Source organism: Lutra lutra, chromosome 4, assembly GCF_902655055.1.
Source record: "Lutra lutra chromosome 4, mLutLut1.2, whole genome shotgun sequence".
In the NCBI taxonomy this organism is placed as follows: Eukaryota; Metazoa; Chordata; class Mammalia; order Carnivora; family Mustelidae; genus Lutra; species Lutra lutra.
The window spans coordinates 193,898,509-193,916,834 of NC_062281.1; the positions used below are offsets into that span (position 1 = coordinate 193,898,509).

At 61.1% G+C, this 18,326-nt stretch overlaps 1 protein-coding gene across 6 annotated transcripts in view; it reads right to left on the bottom strand.

Annotated features, from left to right (window-relative positions):
- Positions 1-3,104: 3,104 nt before the first annotated feature.
- Positions 3,105-18,326, bottom strand: part of KCNAB2 (potassium voltage-gated channel subfamily A regulatory beta subunit 2) — an 81,089-nt gene continuing 65,867 nt past the window's right edge. For 5 of the 6 annotated variants that reach the window (XM_047726537.1, XM_047726535.1, XM_047726536.1 and 2 more), the window contains 9 exons: positions 16,543-16,587; positions 15,862-15,905; positions 14,643-14,729; positions 10,774-10,859; positions 8,889-9,009; positions 8,626-8,720; positions 7,663-7,783; positions 7,201-7,289; positions 3,105-5,907 (listed from right to left, as the gene is read on the bottom strand). In XM_047726537.1, coding sequence (XP_047582493.1) covers positions 5,818-5,907; positions 7,201-7,289; positions 7,663-7,783; positions 8,626-8,720; positions 8,889-9,009; positions 10,774-10,859; positions 14,643-14,729; positions 15,862-15,905; positions 16,543-16,587 — 778 coding nt within the window. In that variant the 3' untranslated portion in view covers positions 3,105-5,817. Of the gene's footprint in view, positions 5,908-7,200; positions 7,290-7,662; positions 7,784-8,625; positions 8,721-8,888; positions 9,010-10,773; positions 10,860-13,759; positions 13,805-14,642; positions 14,730-15,861; positions 15,906-16,542; positions 16,588-18,326 lie in introns of all 6 variants that reach the window. The other variant, XM_047726538.1, reaches the window with a different exon arrangement.

Below are 18,326 nucleotides of genomic sequence, written 5' to 3' on the forward strand. Positions count from 1 at the left end.
CTCTGCGGGAAGGGGCTTGCCCTCTGTTGGAAGCGGCCCCGGAAACCTGGTCCTGCTCTGTGCCCTGGGAGGCCCGTCACACCCCCCTCTAGTTACACACTCCCCGTTCAGTCTCACAGCCACAGATGCAAGGAAACTGGGCCACCCCTTGGGGCCCAGACTTAGCCCTGTCCTCCTCTTCCTGGAGAGGCCTTGATCTGGTCACAGCGATGTTGTCAGAGGGCCTGGGGACAGCTGGGCTTGGAGGCTGGAGACTGCCTGATGGCTGTCCAGCCCTCCTGCCTTGTCTACTCTGGGGAACCTCTACAGGCCCCCTTCTTGCATTCAGCTGGTGGTCTCCCGCGAGGGCCCCTGCTGGGGGGGAGCTGTGGGCCAGGCCCGGGGCCTGTGTCCGATGTCTCCTCTGCCTGCCTCAGACTGGAAGGGTTTTCCCTTCCAAGCTTTCTGGGAGTGGGGGTTCCTGGGGAAGTGTCCTGGCTACAGAAATCCAGGAGGGGCTGAGATTCGGGGGCTTGTCTGGGGGCCTCTTGGGCAATCAGCCAGCCCTCTGGGGTCCCGGGTGTCCTCTGTATCTTGCTCTCTCCAAACCCCTTGATGGCTGGACCCCAAAGCCTTTTCATCTTGGTGTCCCCTCGCTTTAGTCTCAGAACCTCTAAGGCTGAGTCGGCCTGGCCCCGGCCCCGTGCACAGAGTCCTGAGGATGGCCCACAGGTTTCCAGGACGTGTGTGCAGCAGTGCTGGCCCCACCTTCTGGGGCAGGCCTGCCCCAGTCCCCTGGGGTTCCTGCGGTGCCTCCCTGCACAGGCTTCTCACTCAGCCACAGGCAAGGTGACCGCATGAGCCCTCTCCCAACCCAAAGCCCTGAGACACTCCCTCCCAGACCTCTGGGTAGCCCGATGGCTGGCCTCACTAGGGACAGGGCTGGCCTCCCCCGGCCACAGTGACTGGGTCTTGAGTGTCCAGCCAGGAGGCCCCCATCTCCACTGCCTTGCCCCAAGGGCCAGTGGTCCCCCCGCAGTCAGCCTCCCTCTGCCCCCCATCTTTGCTTCCATGCCAGGCCTTCCCCTCCTCTACTGGGTGTCTGCGATGGCCAGGTCTGGGAAGGGCTCAGCTCTCCACGACTGGCACCCGGAGGCCCAAGAGGGAGGCTTGGGGGCGTTGGGGAGTGGGTTTCCGGTCGGCTGGTTTGGGAGAGGAAAATGGATCTCAGACTGTTTTCTTGTTAGTTTACCAGTTACCTCCTGCCGCAAGTGGTGGGCGGGGGCAGCGGGGCGTTCTCCGTCTTCGGCCTCTCTGGGCTGGGTTTGGTTTTAGCTGCTGGCACCAGGAGGGACTTCGTGCACAGGCAGACTCCTCCAGCGGCAGCCCGCGTTTTAGTTTCCAGCCACCCTATTATTTAAACCAGTGCTGAGTAGGCTTTGGGCCATGGTTTCGGAAAGCATTACCTGCTGGGCTCGCAGGTGACGAGGGGAGCTCGGGCTGGACCGAGCGTGTCCAGAAGGCCCCGCTCTCGCACACGCCTGCCCTGGAAGTGTGTTCCCCGGGAAGGGACCCTCCTTGCAAGCCACCTTCGGGGGCTCCTTCGCTTTCTGCAGGTTGCGACCGAGGTCCTGCTGACACCCGCAGCTGGTGCAGGTGCCCCCCCTCCTGCTCTTCGGGGGTCCCTTTCTGGGGTCCTCTGGGGCCTCCCTGGCCCACACTGGTTGGCCACGTCGTGCTGCAGTGACACCGTAGCTCTTGCTCCCGTGTCGGGTCCCAGGGCACGAGACGGTCATGTAGAGGGTGGGCTCAGGGTAGGAGTGCCTCCAGAACTGGGAAGGGTGGGGCTCTGTCGGGGTTGGGGGCTGAGGTCTTGGCCTGGCCTTGGACTCTGGTCCCCACCCCCCGCCCCGCTGCGCCTGTCGCTGTCCTGTGCCCACCGCGGTCTCTGGCGAGGAAACTGGCTCCTGCCCCATTTTATATTTCTGCAAGTTTACAGGTCGTGGTGCATCCGCCCAAAGTCATTGGCGTTGTGTTTTGGGTTTTTTTTCTTAGTTTTCAGATTTTTTTTAAACAAAAGTATTTTTTTAGGTGAGATAACCCAGAAAGGGCCCGTTGGGTGTGTGTGTATGTCCCGAACCCCTGACATGGAGATGGGGAGCCTCACCCCCCCCTTGGCTCCTGTGTGCTGGAAATGAAGGAACGGTCCTAACCCCCTGTGCATTGGGAGCGTGGGGGGATGAAGGAGCAAGCCCGCCCCCCCTCGGATGGCATCTGGGCCAGCGAAGGGGGCCAGACCCCTGGCCCTGGGTATAGCCTCAGGCCAGCAAAGGGACCAGGGGGTTTGGGGTGAGTTGGGAGGGTCCCAGCTGGGAGGGTCCCGGCCAAGGGGCTGGAGCTGGAAGCTGAGCCCCCGTGAATGGCAACCTGTCCAGTCCTTGGCAGGACATGTGGGCGGCCGGACAGGGAGGGACGGCGGCCAACACAATCCCCTTTACTTTGTACTCTGTGTGTGTGTCTTGGTTTTCTGTGTTTTAATAAATCCTTTGGGAAAGGATTCAATCCAAGTGTTTTCCTAGATTCTCACTCATCTGGGATGGGGGTGGGAGCTGGAGATGGAGGAGGCCTTTGGGGGATGGGGGAGGTCACCCGAAGTCGTCTCCCGCCTGAGAAGACATGGCCTCATGAAGTTGAGGGGCTTGTGGGAAAGGGGAGCCCCAAGAGGGGGTGGTGCCTGTCTTTCCTGCCTGGACCCCCAGATGCAGACACAACATGGTATCCGAGAAACCCTGAGCCCCCAGTGGCACCCGTGGGCCTCCCTGGATCCTGATCTCCCTGCACCCGGAGAGCACGGCTGCCTCCCAGCAACAGAGAATGTGTGTGTGGTGGGTGGTGGGTGGCACCCCCGTCCCCGAATCACCCCGTGAGGCTATGGGGGGCCTCAGAGTCCTCAGTCTCAGCCTCTCCCCTGGGGCCCTTTTCCCCAACTGGACCCTTTGCTCCAGGGTCAGGATTTCAGGGGGGCCCAAGCTGCTGGGCCCTGCAGGTGGCAGCATCCCCCGCAGGCTCTCCCCCCGCCTCCCCGCTGCCCACAGCCGGGCCCCTGGAAACGAGAGGAGCAGAACGCCGCAGACCCCCGACAGGCTGGGGTTTTATTTGTCATTCCATAAATACAGTGGCTGTATCTCAGCTGTGTCTGGAAGCGGGAGGCGTGAGGCGGTCTCCGCCTACAGCTGGGAGTGTGGTTAGCTGAGGAGCCTTGGTCATTAAAAAAAAGGGGAGAGAAGAAAAGCGCATTATTTACACGAGGGGAAGAGGACAGAAGACGGAGTCTGCCCCTCTCTCATTTCTCGGGACCTCGGGTTCCTGCGGGGTTTGGGGGTTTGGGATGAGAAACGATGGGGGCTCTTGCGTGTCAGCAAAGGAGACTGAGCCCAGCCCTGCCCTCAGCCTGGGCCTCTGTCTTGTCCTGTCCTGTGTGGGGCACTCCCCAGGGGTCTGCCCCAAGGGGAGGGCCAGAGGCTGGTTGGGGGTCAGCTGGGGCTCCTGGGGGGCTGCCCCTCTTGGTAGGGCCTGGGCCACTCCAGGGCCTGCCTCTGCCTGGCCTTCTGTCTCCAGAATCTAGCTGCCCTTGGGACGCCCCCGACCCCCTACCCCACACCAGCCCCCTTCTAAGTCGGGGGCCCTCCCCCAGGAAGCAGAGCCCTGTCCTTCCTGCCAGTGACCGTGGAAAAGAGAGGACCCCTCAGAACGGGGTTGTGGACGGCGCTCCCGGGGCCAGGAAGCTTCTTGGGTCCTGGCAATGGGCATTTCGGCCTTAGCCCTGCTAAACCCTGAAGGCCACCCTCTGGCAGACATGTGGCCTTCCCAGGTGTGGCTCTGGTGAGGGGGGCAGTGGCCCCTCCCTCCGGTCCCACTGCAACCCATGGTCCATCCTCCGCAGTGGGCAGGCTGGGGGCAGCCATGTGAAGGGGGCCCAACCACTCCCCCCCAATGAGGGGTGGGCGACCTGGTCCCTCTGGCCACAGGCTGGAGGGGTGCCCTGCAGGGACAGGCTCGCTCCCTCCCCACACCCACAGTGTGCAGCCTGTAGATTTGGTGGCGGTGAACCCCCAGGGGCCTGGTCCGGGAGGAGGGGGGTGGGTTCTAGACTCCAGGGTCAGCACAAATGTCAGGAATGGAAGTTGTGTCCCTCCCCGCCTCCCTGCTTGTGCGTGTGGCTTTCCGAGGCCTCAGCCCAGCCTGGACGGGCCAGCAGGCCCTCTCGGAATGGCAGGGAGGAGCTCCTCCGACAGTGGCCCGTCTAAGGGCGAAGCAGGCCTGGGTGGGTGAGGGTGTGCCGGGTGGTGGGGTGAGGAGCTGCCCAGACTGGAGGCACACAGGCTTCCTATGGCAGCGTGGGCTCCTAGCCCCAGCCCCCCACCTAGCCAGCAGAGGCCCATAGCTTGGGGCCATGGGCACTGGGATTCCTGGCCGCCGGCCCCTCCCGTCCTCTACCTTCCCAGCCTGTGGCTGTCAGTTCTGTCTGTCCTTCCCCAACTCCCTGTCATTGGCCGGTTCTAGTGCGGGGGTGCGCATCAGGGAACCACTGACTCCAGCGGTCCTGACCTCTTCACAGGGGTGTGTGTGGAGGTTGGGGGCACCCAGACTTAGCCCCCTCACACGGGGTGCCTCACCCCGACCGGATAGGAGGCCTTGAGGAAGGCACGGCCCGGGGAGAGAATCCTGGGGTCTTCTAGACTGTGGGAGCTCCTGCTAGACGTTTAGGCCCCCCAGCCCCGGGGCACGCAGCACAGGAACCCCCTGGGACCCGCCCCCCCTGAACGGGCCTGAGTGTGGTCTCTGTGCAGACCCGAAGTCCACCCCCAGGTAGAGCCAAGGTGCACCCCTTTGAATGTGGTCGGTAGCCACAGTCCAGCTATGTACCCGCGACCTCAGGGCCTTCTGCGGCCAGGACTGAGGGGCAGTGGGACAGAGAACCTGGCCAGGAGGGCGGCTGGGGGCCTGGAGGGACCTGGGCTGAGCCTGCTTGTGCCCCTCCCCAGTGCTCAGGGCTGCTCTGGGCATGGGGTTCATGGCCTGTGGGCAGGGAGGAAGCCGGCAGAGCCATGAGCTCGGTTAGACCCCCGAACTTCCCGTGGGCCCCACTCAATAGTGGGTCCCCCTGGATCTCGGCCCCTGCCAGTAAGGGGGGGGCTGGGGTCAAGGTACAGCTCGGAAGGCCCCTGGGAGACCCGTGGGGGGCAGATTGTGGTGCTCAAGGGGCTGCAGAAGGAATCTGGGGTCAGGCCTAACGTAAAATGCCGGGAGCCCTTAACAAGAGGGAGGTGAAGGAGACACCCACCGGGGAGGCCCCGCCTTACGTCCAGTGCCCCAGCGGAGGGCACCGCGGGAAGAGCCAGACCTGGTTTCCTCTTTCCCACCCTGACACCAGCTGGGGGCTCTCAGGGGAGGAGAGGACGGCCCTGCTGCCCCCAGGACCCAGCCGGGTCTCAGCCTGGCCTGGACTAGAGGTGTCTCTGGGAAGGGCTGAGCCTGGGAGCAGCAGCAGTGGTTTCTTCCTGCGGGGTGAGCAGAGGCTGCAGGCGGGCTCGGGCGGGAGCGCTCCAGCACCCTGCCCCGTCCGTGCGGTCTCCCCGTATGGATCTGAATTCAGTCCGCGAAGCAGCGAATGGCATCTTGCAGCAGCTTTTGAGATCTTTTCCCCAAGGACATCTCGCCGTGATGTTTTCTTTTTGAGGCAAACCACACCCCGGACTTGGCTTCGAAACAGCTTAAGCGAGCGAACGAGAGAGACGAGGGGGAACGAAAGTGTCCAGGCGAGCGGCCGGGGGCTTCTTAGGATCGGTAGTCTTTTTTGCTGTAGGGTTTATTGCCCAAAATACTATCAATCTCGTGGATAATGGAAGATGACAGTTTCGGAAGGACCTGTGTGCAAGGACGAGAGCTAATTAGAATCCCACCAACAGGACTGGCATGACCTGCAGGGGAGGCTGGTGACAATCTTTTGGCCACCGTCAGCCTGTCTTGCCTCATCACATCGTGCTTCTGCAGAAGCAGAGGTGGGCTATGCTGCTTCCGCGTTCTAGAAGGTCTGGGGCAGAGAGGAACACCCCCTGGGGTTTATCTCTGCGCCTCAAGCTCCAGAGTGCTCTAGAACCATCTAGAAGGCCCAAAATACAGATTCCAGGGCCAGACACCTGACTTCTGCACCCCTAAACTACTTTTCCTAGCCTTCCCTACTTCAACCAACAGCAAGGCCGCCCGTCCAGGTAAACCCCACAGGCTGCCTCTGACCGTGCCTCTGTCCTGTTGGCCTCACCTTCCTGAACATCCAGGATCCAAACCTCTCTGCGCAGGTTACTTCCCTGAGGATCTCCCTGCGCCCCCTCTTGGTCCCTAAAGCCTTTCCTCCACTCAACAGCAAGGAAGAGAGGGATCCTTTTAAAATGTAGGTGGGGGGCGCCTGGGTGGCTCAGTGGGTTAAGCCTCTGCCTTCAGCTCAGGTCATGATCTCAGGTCCTGGGATCGAGCCCCGCATGGGACTCTCTGCTCAGCAGGGAGCCTGCTTCCCTCCCTCTCTCTGCCTGCCTCTCTGTCTACTTGTGGTCTCTGTCTGTCAAATAAATTAATAAAATCTTTAAGAAACCAATAAATAAATAAATTCTTAAAAAAAAATGTAGGTGGGCATTGGGTCCCTCCTCTGCTCTTGTCTCATTCAACAACCACCCAAGCCCCTAGAGCCCCTGGGCACAGCCCCGCGCCCTCTGCTCCAGGCCCCGCCCCTCCACCTCAGGCCCCGCCTACCGGTGCCCCGCCCCGCCTCCAGGTGTTTGCAGGTCCCACTCCCCACCTTAGCACCTTCTGCACGTTCGGAGCCTTTGCCCGCAGGTCACTTTCTCAGCAAGCCTACCCCACAGCCCCCTTCAGCCTGGGTGCACGGCACCACGGCCCTCCTGCGCCCCCCAAATCTAACCCTAGCCCTGCCCTTGCTCTAGGGCCTGTCAGAGTCTCATGTCCTCCCGTCCTGCGCTTGGTGCCCCCTGTCTGCTCTTCCAGAGCGGCTTCTAAGGGAGCTCTGCGGTAGCCCGGATGCTCACGGCAGAACAGGCCCACGGGAGGTGCCCAACAAACACGGGCTGAACCAAGGACTGACTGCGACCCTGAGTTCGGCCCCAGGGCCTGTGGGGGACACGCCCAGCAGCCCCCTTCCCAACTCGCCTGTATGGCTCCAATGTTCTCCATGAGCTGGTCCGCGCTGGAAGCACCCAGGAGCACGGAGCTGACCCCCTCGTTCCTCAGGCACCAGGCTGGGGCAGGAAGACCAGAGGTGAGGGACACACAGCCAGTGCAGGGGCCCCTCCTTCTGCCCTGTCCCTGATGGGGCCACAAAGACCCGGCCTCTTGGTCGTGGCGCTGAGGGTGTCTGGGAGGGTCCAGCATGTTGCGGGGGGGCTTTCCCCGGGACGGAGCTGGACAGGCTTCTGGGAGAGCCCTGGCACCAACTGCTTCCAGGGGGAGAGGTGGCCCCTGGGCTCAGGGATGATCCCCCATGCTTCTCTCCCCATGAAAGTTGGAGCCCCATTACCTCTGGCTGGCTAATGGAGGGAGCAGTCCCGGCCCTCAGGGACTCCTGACATGGCTCCGGGGACAACAGTCAACCTACCCCCCAAGTCCTCGTACCTATGGCTAGCTGGGGGAGGGTGCAGCCCAGGCGCTCGGCGATGGCCTGCAGCTCCTTCAGCTTGGCCTGCTGGCGCCGGCCCTCCTCACTCAGGATCTTGTCCTTCAGCCACTGGTAGCCCTGGTGGTGGGGTGTGGAGAGCACACAGGTGAGGGCAGGTCACCTGGACCCGTGTTTGCAGACGGCTGATGATCTGTGACACGGCAGCATCCACACCCCCAGACCAGCCGTGCCCCCTGTAGAACAGAGCTGGGCAGTTGGAAGGACGGGGCCCATTGAAGGGGAAGCCCAGAGTCTGTGGGGTTGCTGAGGCCGGGCCCCTGAGCCAGGACGAGGAGCCTGGCAGCCTGGGAAGGAACGCTTTGGCCTCTGGCCCTGAGACCAGAGCTCTGGGGAGCTGTGGTCTCAGCTGCCCCCAACCCTGGCATTGCAGTGCCTTCTAGGGGACTCCTTGACTCTGCTGTGGCCTGGGCAGGAGTGGGGTGGACAGGCCATCCTCGAACCCGAGGCAGGGGGGCTCTGGGGCTGGATCTGCCCTGACCTGGGTAGGCCTTTCTCTGCCTGCTCCTCCTCCCCCAAACCCTGCATTTTGGAGACCCTCCTGCGTTCCCACTGCAGAGATGTGTCTGTGGGTGGGGGGACTTGTTCCGGATCACCTCCGGGGAGCGAAGGAAGCAGCTCTGCAGGCCGGGCCGGGGCCCCAGAGTGCGCAGGGGGGTATCTGTTGCGGCAGGGGCCATCCCAAACAGCACGTGTGGACCCGGCCCAGGCCTTGGGGGTGGGGCGCGGTGGGGCCGGCGAGGGAGCGGAAGCGCTTTCAGCCAGGGCAATCCTGTGACGAGCGCAGCCCTTCCAGAGGCGGGCTCTGGTTCCCCCGCCCTGGCTCCGCCCCGAAGTGTCCCGTCCACCCCGAGTGCCTGTTGCCTGCCCGTCCCCTCCCCCCAGCCTGGCCGCTCCTTCACCTTCAAGGAGGCTCTTGAGTAGGGTGGGATGCCACTGTCGTACTTTCCGGAAACGATGCCGCAGGCCAGAGGGGACCAGGTCATGGCGCCCACTCCTGGGAGAGGAAAGCCAGGCGAGGTCAGGCCCAGCGCTCCAATGCAGGGGGCGGGGGTGAGGGGACAGAGCAAGGGAGAGAGGAGGAGGGTGGGTTGGGGGGCGAGGGGGAAGAGGAACTGGGGGACGGGGGCAAGGGAAAGGGGAGAGGCGGGGGCGGGGAGCCCACCTATCTTGTGGAAGAGCTCGGGCAGCTGCACTTCCACCTTCTCGCGCTGGAACATGTGGTACTCCGCCTGCTCGCAGATGGGCGGGGTCAGGTTGAATTGCCGGGCCACGGAGTAGGCCTCCTAGGGATGCAAACAGACCACGGATGTCCCCGTCCGTCCGCAGGTCTGGGGGCTGCCCGGGGGAGCAGGGGCGGGAGACACAAAAGCCTCCCTGGAAGCAGCTGGCCCGCCTGCTCTCCCCGCCGCCCTCGTCTCTGGGGAGATTCATGGCTTTCCTGGGAAACTGTTAGCCTGTCCCCCCACCCCTTCTACTGGGAAAGGGGGTGAACCCCACAGCTGAAGGCACGGGGGGAAATGCACAACTCAGTAGAGAGACTCGGGTTCTGGCACTTATTGGCTGGATGGCCTTGGACAAGGAGCTCGCCCCTCTCTGCCTCAGTTTCCCCATCGGTGCTGACATTGGTCACAGCCTTCAGGACAGTGCCTGCCTGCTGTGCGGTTACTGTTTTTATCAGGGTCATGACTCCAGAGCCCCAGCCCTGGGATGACAGTGGCCGTGGCAGGAAATGCTACGCCAGGAGGGGAGAGTGGCCGGCATCAGCCCATTTCTGGGACTTGGAGCTCAAGGCCCGGACTCCGGAGACTCTCCCTCCACTTCCACCAGATGGGCGTGAGCCAGGGCTGAGGTCTCCAGACAGACTACCGGGAAGCCCTGCCTGCCAGTGGGAGACGCCCTTTCCCCTTTGGTTTGAGATTCAGCTACTGCATCTGTAAAATCGGGGTAAGACACAGACAGCTGGGTGAGCTCCGTGCTGGCTCCAGGCAGCCTCAGGAAAATGCCACATGCTCATGAATGCTGCCAGTGCCAAAGGCAGATGAAAACCGCCAGAATCTAGAATTGTGTTAGCTTGGAAATTCTGCTTAATATTTTTGAGCAAGCAGAAAGCTGGGACTCACCAGAGGAGAAACCCCCTCCCAAGGACCCCAGGATGTGGGGAATTCTGGGAGGAGCAGCATGGGAAGGGTGGAGGCTGGGAGGGCATCTGGAAGCAGGGGTGGAAGGTGAGCTTGGAGACGGTCCTGGCAAGACCCAGACTGCTGCTCTCCAACCCCCTGGGCTCCCAGCTGCCTGCCTCTGAGGGTGGGGGGCACCCCGCTGACCCTTCTGGGATACCCAGAAATACCAAGAAACATCCGCTGGCCTCTGTCTCTGCTGGCTCCCTGGAGGGAAGGGACTGGGGAGGAGAGGCTTTCCTGAAAGTGTGGGTGAGGGGAAACATCAGGGATTAGGAGATGGAAGCTGGGCTTCCAGCTCATGTTCTGAGGCAGCCCAGGCCCAGAGAGCTGCAGTTTGGAGACTGACCTCAGCACGTGCTGGGTGACCTTGGGTGTACTACTTAACCTCTCTGTGCCTCAACACCCACATTGGAAACACAGGATGACAGCAACATTGACCTTGTAGGGTGCTGTGAGGATTAAATGGGAGTTAGTCCACACGAGCCCTCAAATCTAACGGCAGCAGGAGCATCGCAGAAGCTCAGGGCCGGTGGCTGACCCCAAGCTCGTCTGCGCAGAGGGTCACACCTGTTCTCTCAGAACAGCCTCCTGGGGGGGAGGAGCTAGGTCGTCCTAGTGGTCTTGTTCTACAGGTGAGGAAACCACACTCAGAGAGGTCAAGCCATCTGCCCAAGGTCACACAGTGCTGGGATTCAAGAGCCCTGCCTGCGGAGGTAGCTGCCACACGTCACCAAACCCTCCCTCGCTGTAGGAGCCAGTTATCTGTGCCATCGGGACCAGTGGCCCTAGATCTGCCATTCATCCCTAGAAGGGGGCTGGGAGCCCACGTCCCATGGGTCCACACACGCGGAGAGGTCGCCACCGTACCATAATCTCCATGGAGCTCCAGCGCGACGTGCCCCAGTACATGGCCATCCCCTGGTTGATGACATGGGTCATGGCGCGCACGGTCTCTGCAGGGAGAGAATGGAAACTGCGGGTTGGGGGTCAGGTGGCCAGGAGCGTGGGGCGCAGCCTGGGGACATTCTGCAAATACAGTTGGGGCACCGGGAGGAGGGGGAGCTGCAAAGGTGTCTTGCAAGCAGTGTACTTCCTGGCTCCAAAGTTGGGTGTGGTGGGGCCGTTCAGGGACCCCGGGAAGAAAAGCGAACCACAATCCAAGAAGCTGGTCTCGGAAACAATTTCCCCAAACAGTTACAAGTCTTTGTAAAGGATCTTTGAAAAGCGGGTTCTAGACGGACTGTGGCGTCTCTGTGGCACACTGGAGTGACGAGGGAAAGGTGAGATCAGAGAATGTGGGTTTGGACTTCGAGTGGGGAGGGCGGGTTCTCTCGTTTGGGGACGAAACAGACCGGCAAAAGGCATCAGGAAGTCTTCGGATTCAGGCTACGCCAGATCCGCACTGGGATCTGAGACTGAGTGGAGAGGTCACAGCGGCCTCTGTCACGACCAAGGGCAGGGCGGGGCCCTGGATGCTCCCAGAGGATGGGGACTGTGGAGGGGAGCTCCCCTCGTGTCCCCCAGAGCCGGAAGTAGACACGGAGAGCCCTGTTTGTATCCACCCCGGTTCTCAAACCCGCCCAGTGTCAGGCAAGGGAGCCTCACCCCCGCGACAGGATCGATTCTTCCCAGTACTCGGAAAAGTTTTTGAGAAATAAAAATCTGCTGGTGACAGCCTTCCCACCACTCCCACGCCAGGCAGTTTCCGTCCACGGGGACGTTGTGGTTTTTAAAACAGACTTGGCCTCCAGCTGAAAAATTTCGAATTGTCTCGCAGCTTTGCAGGGGGAAGGGCTACTCGTCAGATCCCTCACTGACCCATACAGTGCTTGCAAGTCCCACGGCCAAGGGCAGGGCGGGAAGTAGGGCTGAAGAACAAGTGTGTCCAGAAACGAAGCAGCAACCTTGACCCCTGGAAGTCCCGTGTCTCCCCAGGTGGCCGGCTCCTCATCTGCCGAGATGGGGGTGGGGGCTGGGGTCCCCGAGACAGCAGGGGGTGGGAGAGCCCAAGGAAGGAAGGAGAAGGCAGGCTTTGTTCCCAAAGCTCCCCCAACACATGGCACGGGCCCTTTCTCCTGCTGAGAGCTGCCCCTGTTTGGGGGCGTCGCTTCCCACCCACCCTGGGTCCTTGGGCGCCCCTCTGGCCGAGGGCCCCTCTTTCAGTAGAGAGCTAAGATAGCCGGGGCTTCTGGGATGCTGGTGTCAGGGGTTCACCCAGGACCCCTGAAAAATCACACGTCAGCTTCCAGGCCTACAGGCCAGTCCTGCTCTCTCCTTCCTTCCAAGATCAGGGACTGGGCTCCTCTCTGCCTCTCCTCAGGAGGAGGGCTGGCAGGGAAGCCTGGACACCCGCCCTGACGCCCGGGGACCGCCAACAGGCCGCGGGGGTTTGAATGCCAACACCCAAGGCGAAGGAGACCCGCCCTGTCAGAAGACTTGGGGGCCCCAGGAAGGGATCCGCCTACATCCCAGGCTCCCTGCTGGCTGTCCTTGCCACACTCTTTAGGAACACCCTGAGGGGACGCTGGTGACCAGCCAGCATCATATGGCTCTCTCCAGCCAAGGCTTGGGCCTACATGCCTGAGAGGGAAGTGGGGGACTCCCCTGTTCACTAGCCCGGCTGCCTGTCCGTCCCAGGAGCATGGATCTCTCCTGCACCGCCCCTTCCGTGCAGAGATGGGAGTCCCCTGAGGACCTGGGGGGACCGGCCACCAGGGCAGGAGCCTGCGAGAGCTGGAGGCTGGCCTGAGAGAGAAGGGGTCCCAGGGCAGCGGCCGGCGGGGGTGTAGCCCACACCCGAAGCACGGCACTCTGTGCTGCTGTGCCCTTGTCGGCGGCCCCAGGAACAGGGACAACTAGGGACAACAGTCTTCCCCTCAATATTTAATGCTGTTGAACAGAAGTGGGACCGAATCCATCCAGCTACTGTCAGAACCCATAGTACCTACTGTCTCATCACAAATAATACATGGGAGGGGTCAGGTGGCAGTGCCAGTTGGCAGGCAGGAGCCCGTCCACTGTGGGCCGTAGCCTGGCTCCTGAGGAGACCATGGCCTGCCCATGGTGTGGGGTCCTGGGCAGGCCCTTAGCTTTGGGGCAGGCAGAGACCGGACATGGCCAGGGGCTGCTCCAGGTCTCGGAGTTTTGGCAGCTCACAGACGTATTGTTCAAGGAAAGAAATGACTCTGTTTTGATGGAGGGCTCCGGCTGCACGGCAAGGGTGCGGGGAGCGGCCGGTGGCTCGGCCGGTCCAGGGGACGCAAGCACCACGCGCGGCCACGATGCTCATGGTGGAGATGGCATGCTGTGACGGGACAGCTTGCTTCTGGTGGGTTTTGCTTCTGCTTGAGGCTGGAGCTTAGCAAATGTGCCCCATGAAGTTAAGACTTGTTGGAAGCCACATGTTCCGGGGTCCCTGATGTTTGCTCCTGTGGGCCCCCGGTCTCTCCAACCCTCTCCCAGACCATCCAGGGTCAAGGTTTCAGGCGCCGATCACAGCATCCCCAAATCAAGAGGAGCCCTGGCAGACAGACAGCCGCCCCCCCACCCCACCCCGAGGATCACGGCAGTGCAAGGCGGGGGTGGGGCGGGTGGGCACGGGTCATGCACGGGGGTGGGGGGGCAGGGGAGGAATGAAATGACAGGCGGGCCAGGCAGGGGCAGGGGCAGGGGCTCCACACCGCTTTGCTTTTCCTTCACTTGCAAGATGTTCTCATAGGGCGCTTATGTTTCCTTTATGCATTTTATGGAGAAGTTTGTCTTGGGGGGCAAGAGAGTGGCGTAAATAAAACCACCGTCTCATAAAATGCAGGTCGGACACGGAGTCAATAGTCAGGCTAAGGGCACTGTGTACCTTCTATGATGAATGTCCTTGACTTGGAGGAACTAAATGGGTCCCCTGGTGATAAAGAAAGATTTAGAGAGACCAGAGTTTATAGCTGCGGGAACACGGAGAGGCGCGGTATGACAGAGGGCGGGGAGGGAAGCACAACTCTCCTTCACGGAGTACTCATTTCGTCAAAAACAAAACAAAACAAAACCCCCCAAAAACCAAAGCACACACACCAAACCGAACCAACCCCGCGCACCGCACACACGTATATATACACGCATGCGTGCGCGGTATATATAGAGACACAGATGAAGGAAAGATAACTTGAACACAACCTAATTTTCCAAATCCCTGAAGCAGCAAAGCACAAATGAGTCTGAAGCAGGAAGTGGGGGGGTGGGGGGTGCATGGGGGACTGCGGAGCTGGCAGGACTGGGGAGAATAAATAAGGGCCAAAGAAATCCAAACTGCTTTTCCAAGCGCGGCACATTTTTTTTTTCCTCCTCTAAGTAACAATTTATTCCCCAGAGCGAAAGACCCCGCAGGACGGGAACGTGACTGAAAGGAACACAGCATTGCAAAGAGCCATCATCTCGTGACTTCGTTTAGCTGCAGAATATGAACAGCTGAGAGGAGAGAACATTGCACATAGTTCTAAACCCAGGCAGGGGCACGGGGAGCAGGCGCGGACCCAAAGCCAGGACCCAAAGCCAGGATGGGGCGGGCGTGAGCCTGGAGGCGCCAGGGCGCACTTCTGGGCAGTGAGGGCCCCCCTTCAGCCCCCCCCCCCACCTCAGCTGCGCTCACCCCGCCCCCGCCTCCGCCCACCCCCACCAGCTGCCTGCGACCAGCAGCCTGGGTGCCCCGCAGGGCCCGGCGGTAGCAGCCTTCGGAGAGAACCTACCTTCCATGGGCGTGTTGGGGTCTGGGCGGTTGGCAAACACCACGTCCACATACTCCAACTGCAGTCGCTCCAGGGAGGCCTTCAGACCTGGGGGAGGGGACAGAGGGGACCATCACCATCAGCAGGAGGAGGGAGTCGAGGCCCGTGGCGCTGGGAGCTGTCGGACTGTGTGGGGACATGTGTGGGCACCTGATGTGCCCCACCTGAGCGGAAAAAAAGCCAGGACTGAATGGGGCCCACACCCCAAAGCTGGTGGTGGTTGGGTCTGTCGGCCAAATGCTCTGTGACTGAATGAAGGGGTGGCCTCCCAGTCCCCCAGGTAACCCATGGAGTGACAGGGAGAGCTGGGTCATCCCACACAGAGGGGAAGCTGTGCCTGTGTCCCCGCACCAGTGAGCCCTTAGCAACAGGGCAAAACAGGGCTGCAGAGTCAAGGCCTAGGACTGGGGGTGGGGAGCACAGCCTCCTCATCATTTAATTTAAAAAAAAAAAAAAAACTTATTTATTTGAGAGAGAGAAAGCCAGAGAGAGCATGAGCAGGGGGAGTAGCAGAGGGAGAAGCAAGCTCCCTGCTGAGCAGGGAGCCAGATGTGGGACTCAATCCCAGGATCCTGGGATGGTGACCTGAGCCGAAGGCAGACGCCCAACCGACAGAGCCCCCCAGGCGTCCCTTATCATTTGATTTTTAGAGGAGGGAGTGTATTACCTTGATGAAAATGAGCACAGATGGAAAAAGCACGAAGACAATATAATCACAGGATAAGCCAGACAGCATGCCAGATCCCGCCCCCCCCCATCTCTCCTCTCTCTCAATAGTCCTGTGTTCAGAGCGCCGGGCTCTGTCGGACATGCCCCTCCTGGGTTCTTCCCAATTCTCCAAAACCCCAGAGGTGGGCACTCTTCCCACACCCATTCTACAGATGTTGCCACAGGGGCTGGGGAAGCGAGGTCCCCTGCTCAGGATCCCCAGTCAGCACAGGGCCCAGCCCCGCTTGCAGCCCAGGCCTGTCCTGTCTTCTCCAAGGCATCACTGCCCATCTGAGGGTGCCTGGGATCCTGCTCTCGTGCTGCGGAGCCTGGGTAGAAGGAGAGGGTCGGCCCCCGAGCATGGGGTGCATTGGTGGTGGGGTGGGGACACCTGGCTTTCTTCACTCGTGCACCGGCAGGAGGATGCCGGGGGTGTGGGGGGCCGTGTGGGTCCAGAGCGCACCCCCCTCACCTTCTATGATGTGCTTCCTGGAAAGGCCTCTCTCAGTCTCTGCTCTGAAAAACAGGACAACAGCGTGTGTGATGTTGCAAGCGGTTTTGGGGAAAATGTTTATGATGCAATGTTAGGCAAAAAAAAGTAGGTCAGTGCATGCCATGTGCAGTGTGATTCCACTTGGGGGATTAGCCAAAGGATGTGCTCGCGCAGGCTGGGAGAAGGGCTGGGACTGCCTGGAGGTTGGGGCAGAGGGTCGCCGCAGGGGGAGGAGGAGGTGATTCAATTCGTCCTTCTGTTTCCCTTGGATTTTTTTGTTTTTTAATTAAGAATCAGGCCCATTTAGAATTCCTATGAAGCCGATTTTGTCCAGCCCTAGAGAGAATGTGGGCCCAGCCCCTGGAAACTGGCAGGGGTGGTCTGTGGTCAGGGAGGGTGGAGGAGTTTAGACAGTTCATGAATTTCCTGTGTTTTCCAGAATTTTTAGGATGTTACCTTTGTCATCAGAAAAAATAACAAATCCACAAAAGTAAAAATAACCAACAAGGTCTGAGTAAAAGGCAACTCAGCCAAAGCTGCTTTTCTGGAAGGTGGGCTCAATAGGGACGGGCACCAGCCAGGGGAGACAGCTGCACGCTCGCCCCCAGGAGCCCCCGGATCCTGACCCCAGCCCAGAGCATCGCCTGCCACTGCACCTACTTTCCTCCCCAGAAGATCTTGGTGGTGATGACCAGGCTGGACCGTCTGCGGAACAGAAGAGAAAGGGCGTTACCGGGCGCGGCCGCGGTGGGGGGTGTCACCAGCGTTCGGAGGCTCTGGAGCACCCTTCTCCTCTGGGAGCTTGGGGTGGGACGCAGGTACCTCTCAATCATTCCATGTTTGGGGTGTGCGAGCCCAGGGTCCTGGGGCTCCCCGTTGAGCCCGGAGACAAGCCACGGATGCAACTAACTCACTGTGGAACCCAGAGTCCGGCAGTGGGGGCCAGGAGCGGGTGGTGTCTGGTGCAGGGGAGCCCCAGCGGGAGATGCACCAGGGGAGGCGCAGACGGACCTGGCCTGGGGGACGGAAGCCCCCGCCGCCCAGGCCCCAGCTCCAGTGGGTTTTGTCTGAGAGGAAGCAGGTGCAGGCAGCGCACTGCCAGGAGGTCAGGGGGAGGGGCTGCTGCAGACAGAGGGGACAGACGGACGGAGGGGAGGGGACGGACGGACGGAGGGGCTCTGGTGAGGATGGAAGGAGGCAGTGAGGGGCCCGAGCAGTCTGGTTGTCCCCCCACAGGTCAAAGACAGGCTTCCAGAAAGCGCTGTGTGACACAGCCTTGGAGGGGGACACTGAGGGAAGGACTGCTGGGTGGGGCAGGACCCTGGGTGAGAGGGAGTCAGGGTCTGGGTGATGGAAAGCCCGGAGGGAACGGAATGGATTCAGGTCTCCTGCAGGAAACCCTCAGGAGCCACGTGGTGACACCTGTCTGGTCCTGGTGCAATGGGTGGCCATAATGATGGCCCCTCCAGGCCCCAGGTGGTCGAGATCCTTCCCAAAGGGGGGGGTGCCAATGCGCTTTCCTCCCGTGGGGGCAGGGGGACTGCTCTGAAGCTGTGTTTCCCTTGGGCTGCAACAGCAGGCGGTGGGGGTGGGGGCTTGTGACCTAACGTGTGTCTCCCTGTGTGCTCCCCTAAGACAGAATCGGGGCATTCAGTAACATGAGCCATTTCCGTTAGTTAGGGAGTCAGGAGGAATTTGTTCTGTGATGAATTAGAGCTGAGAAGAAACAAAGTACTTTGCTAGGGCAAGAAAAGGGGTGTCAGTCATCTGTGCCCAGGGGCTGAGGAGTGGAGCACGGGCCCAGCTTTACAACGCCTCTGTTGTCCCTGAAAATAAAGACACGTGGGCCCCAGGGGGTCCCAAAGTGTGGGCAAGGGCCCAGCCCAGTCTGTCTCAAGGAGGGTGGGAATCCTGCCTCACCAGGGACCTCAGGCTTCTGAGCTGCTTGGGGGCTGGTGGGGGGACCTGGTCGGGGGCTGTGGTGACCAGTCAGGGGGCTGCGCCTCCCCAGGTGAGTGTGATGTCCAGCCTTGAGCTGGTGTCTTACAGACTCGGGTCCCTGAGCCCTGCAGAGAGCTCAGACATGGTCCCTCTCCAGTCAGGGACAGTGAGAATGTGTAGATTCCAAGCCCAGAGAAGGACTGTCCCTCTGTTCAGCAGCTGTACCCTCTGCTTCCCCCAGGCCACACGGGAAGTCCTCATCTCTTTTGGCTGAACACATGTCAGTGTGCGACCCGGGACCCTGGCCCTCTGGATCCCTGCTGGACCAGAGGTGGAGGGCAGAGGCAGAGCGGGCAGAGCAGGGCACAAGGGCCTCGGCTCGACTTCCCTCTCCAGCACAGACTCCTCTGGTCTTGCAGAACTCAGTGCAGCACCCCACTGACGGACCTGGCAGTAGCTTCCCACCTCACCACAGCCCCACACGGTGCGAATACGCTCTCCCT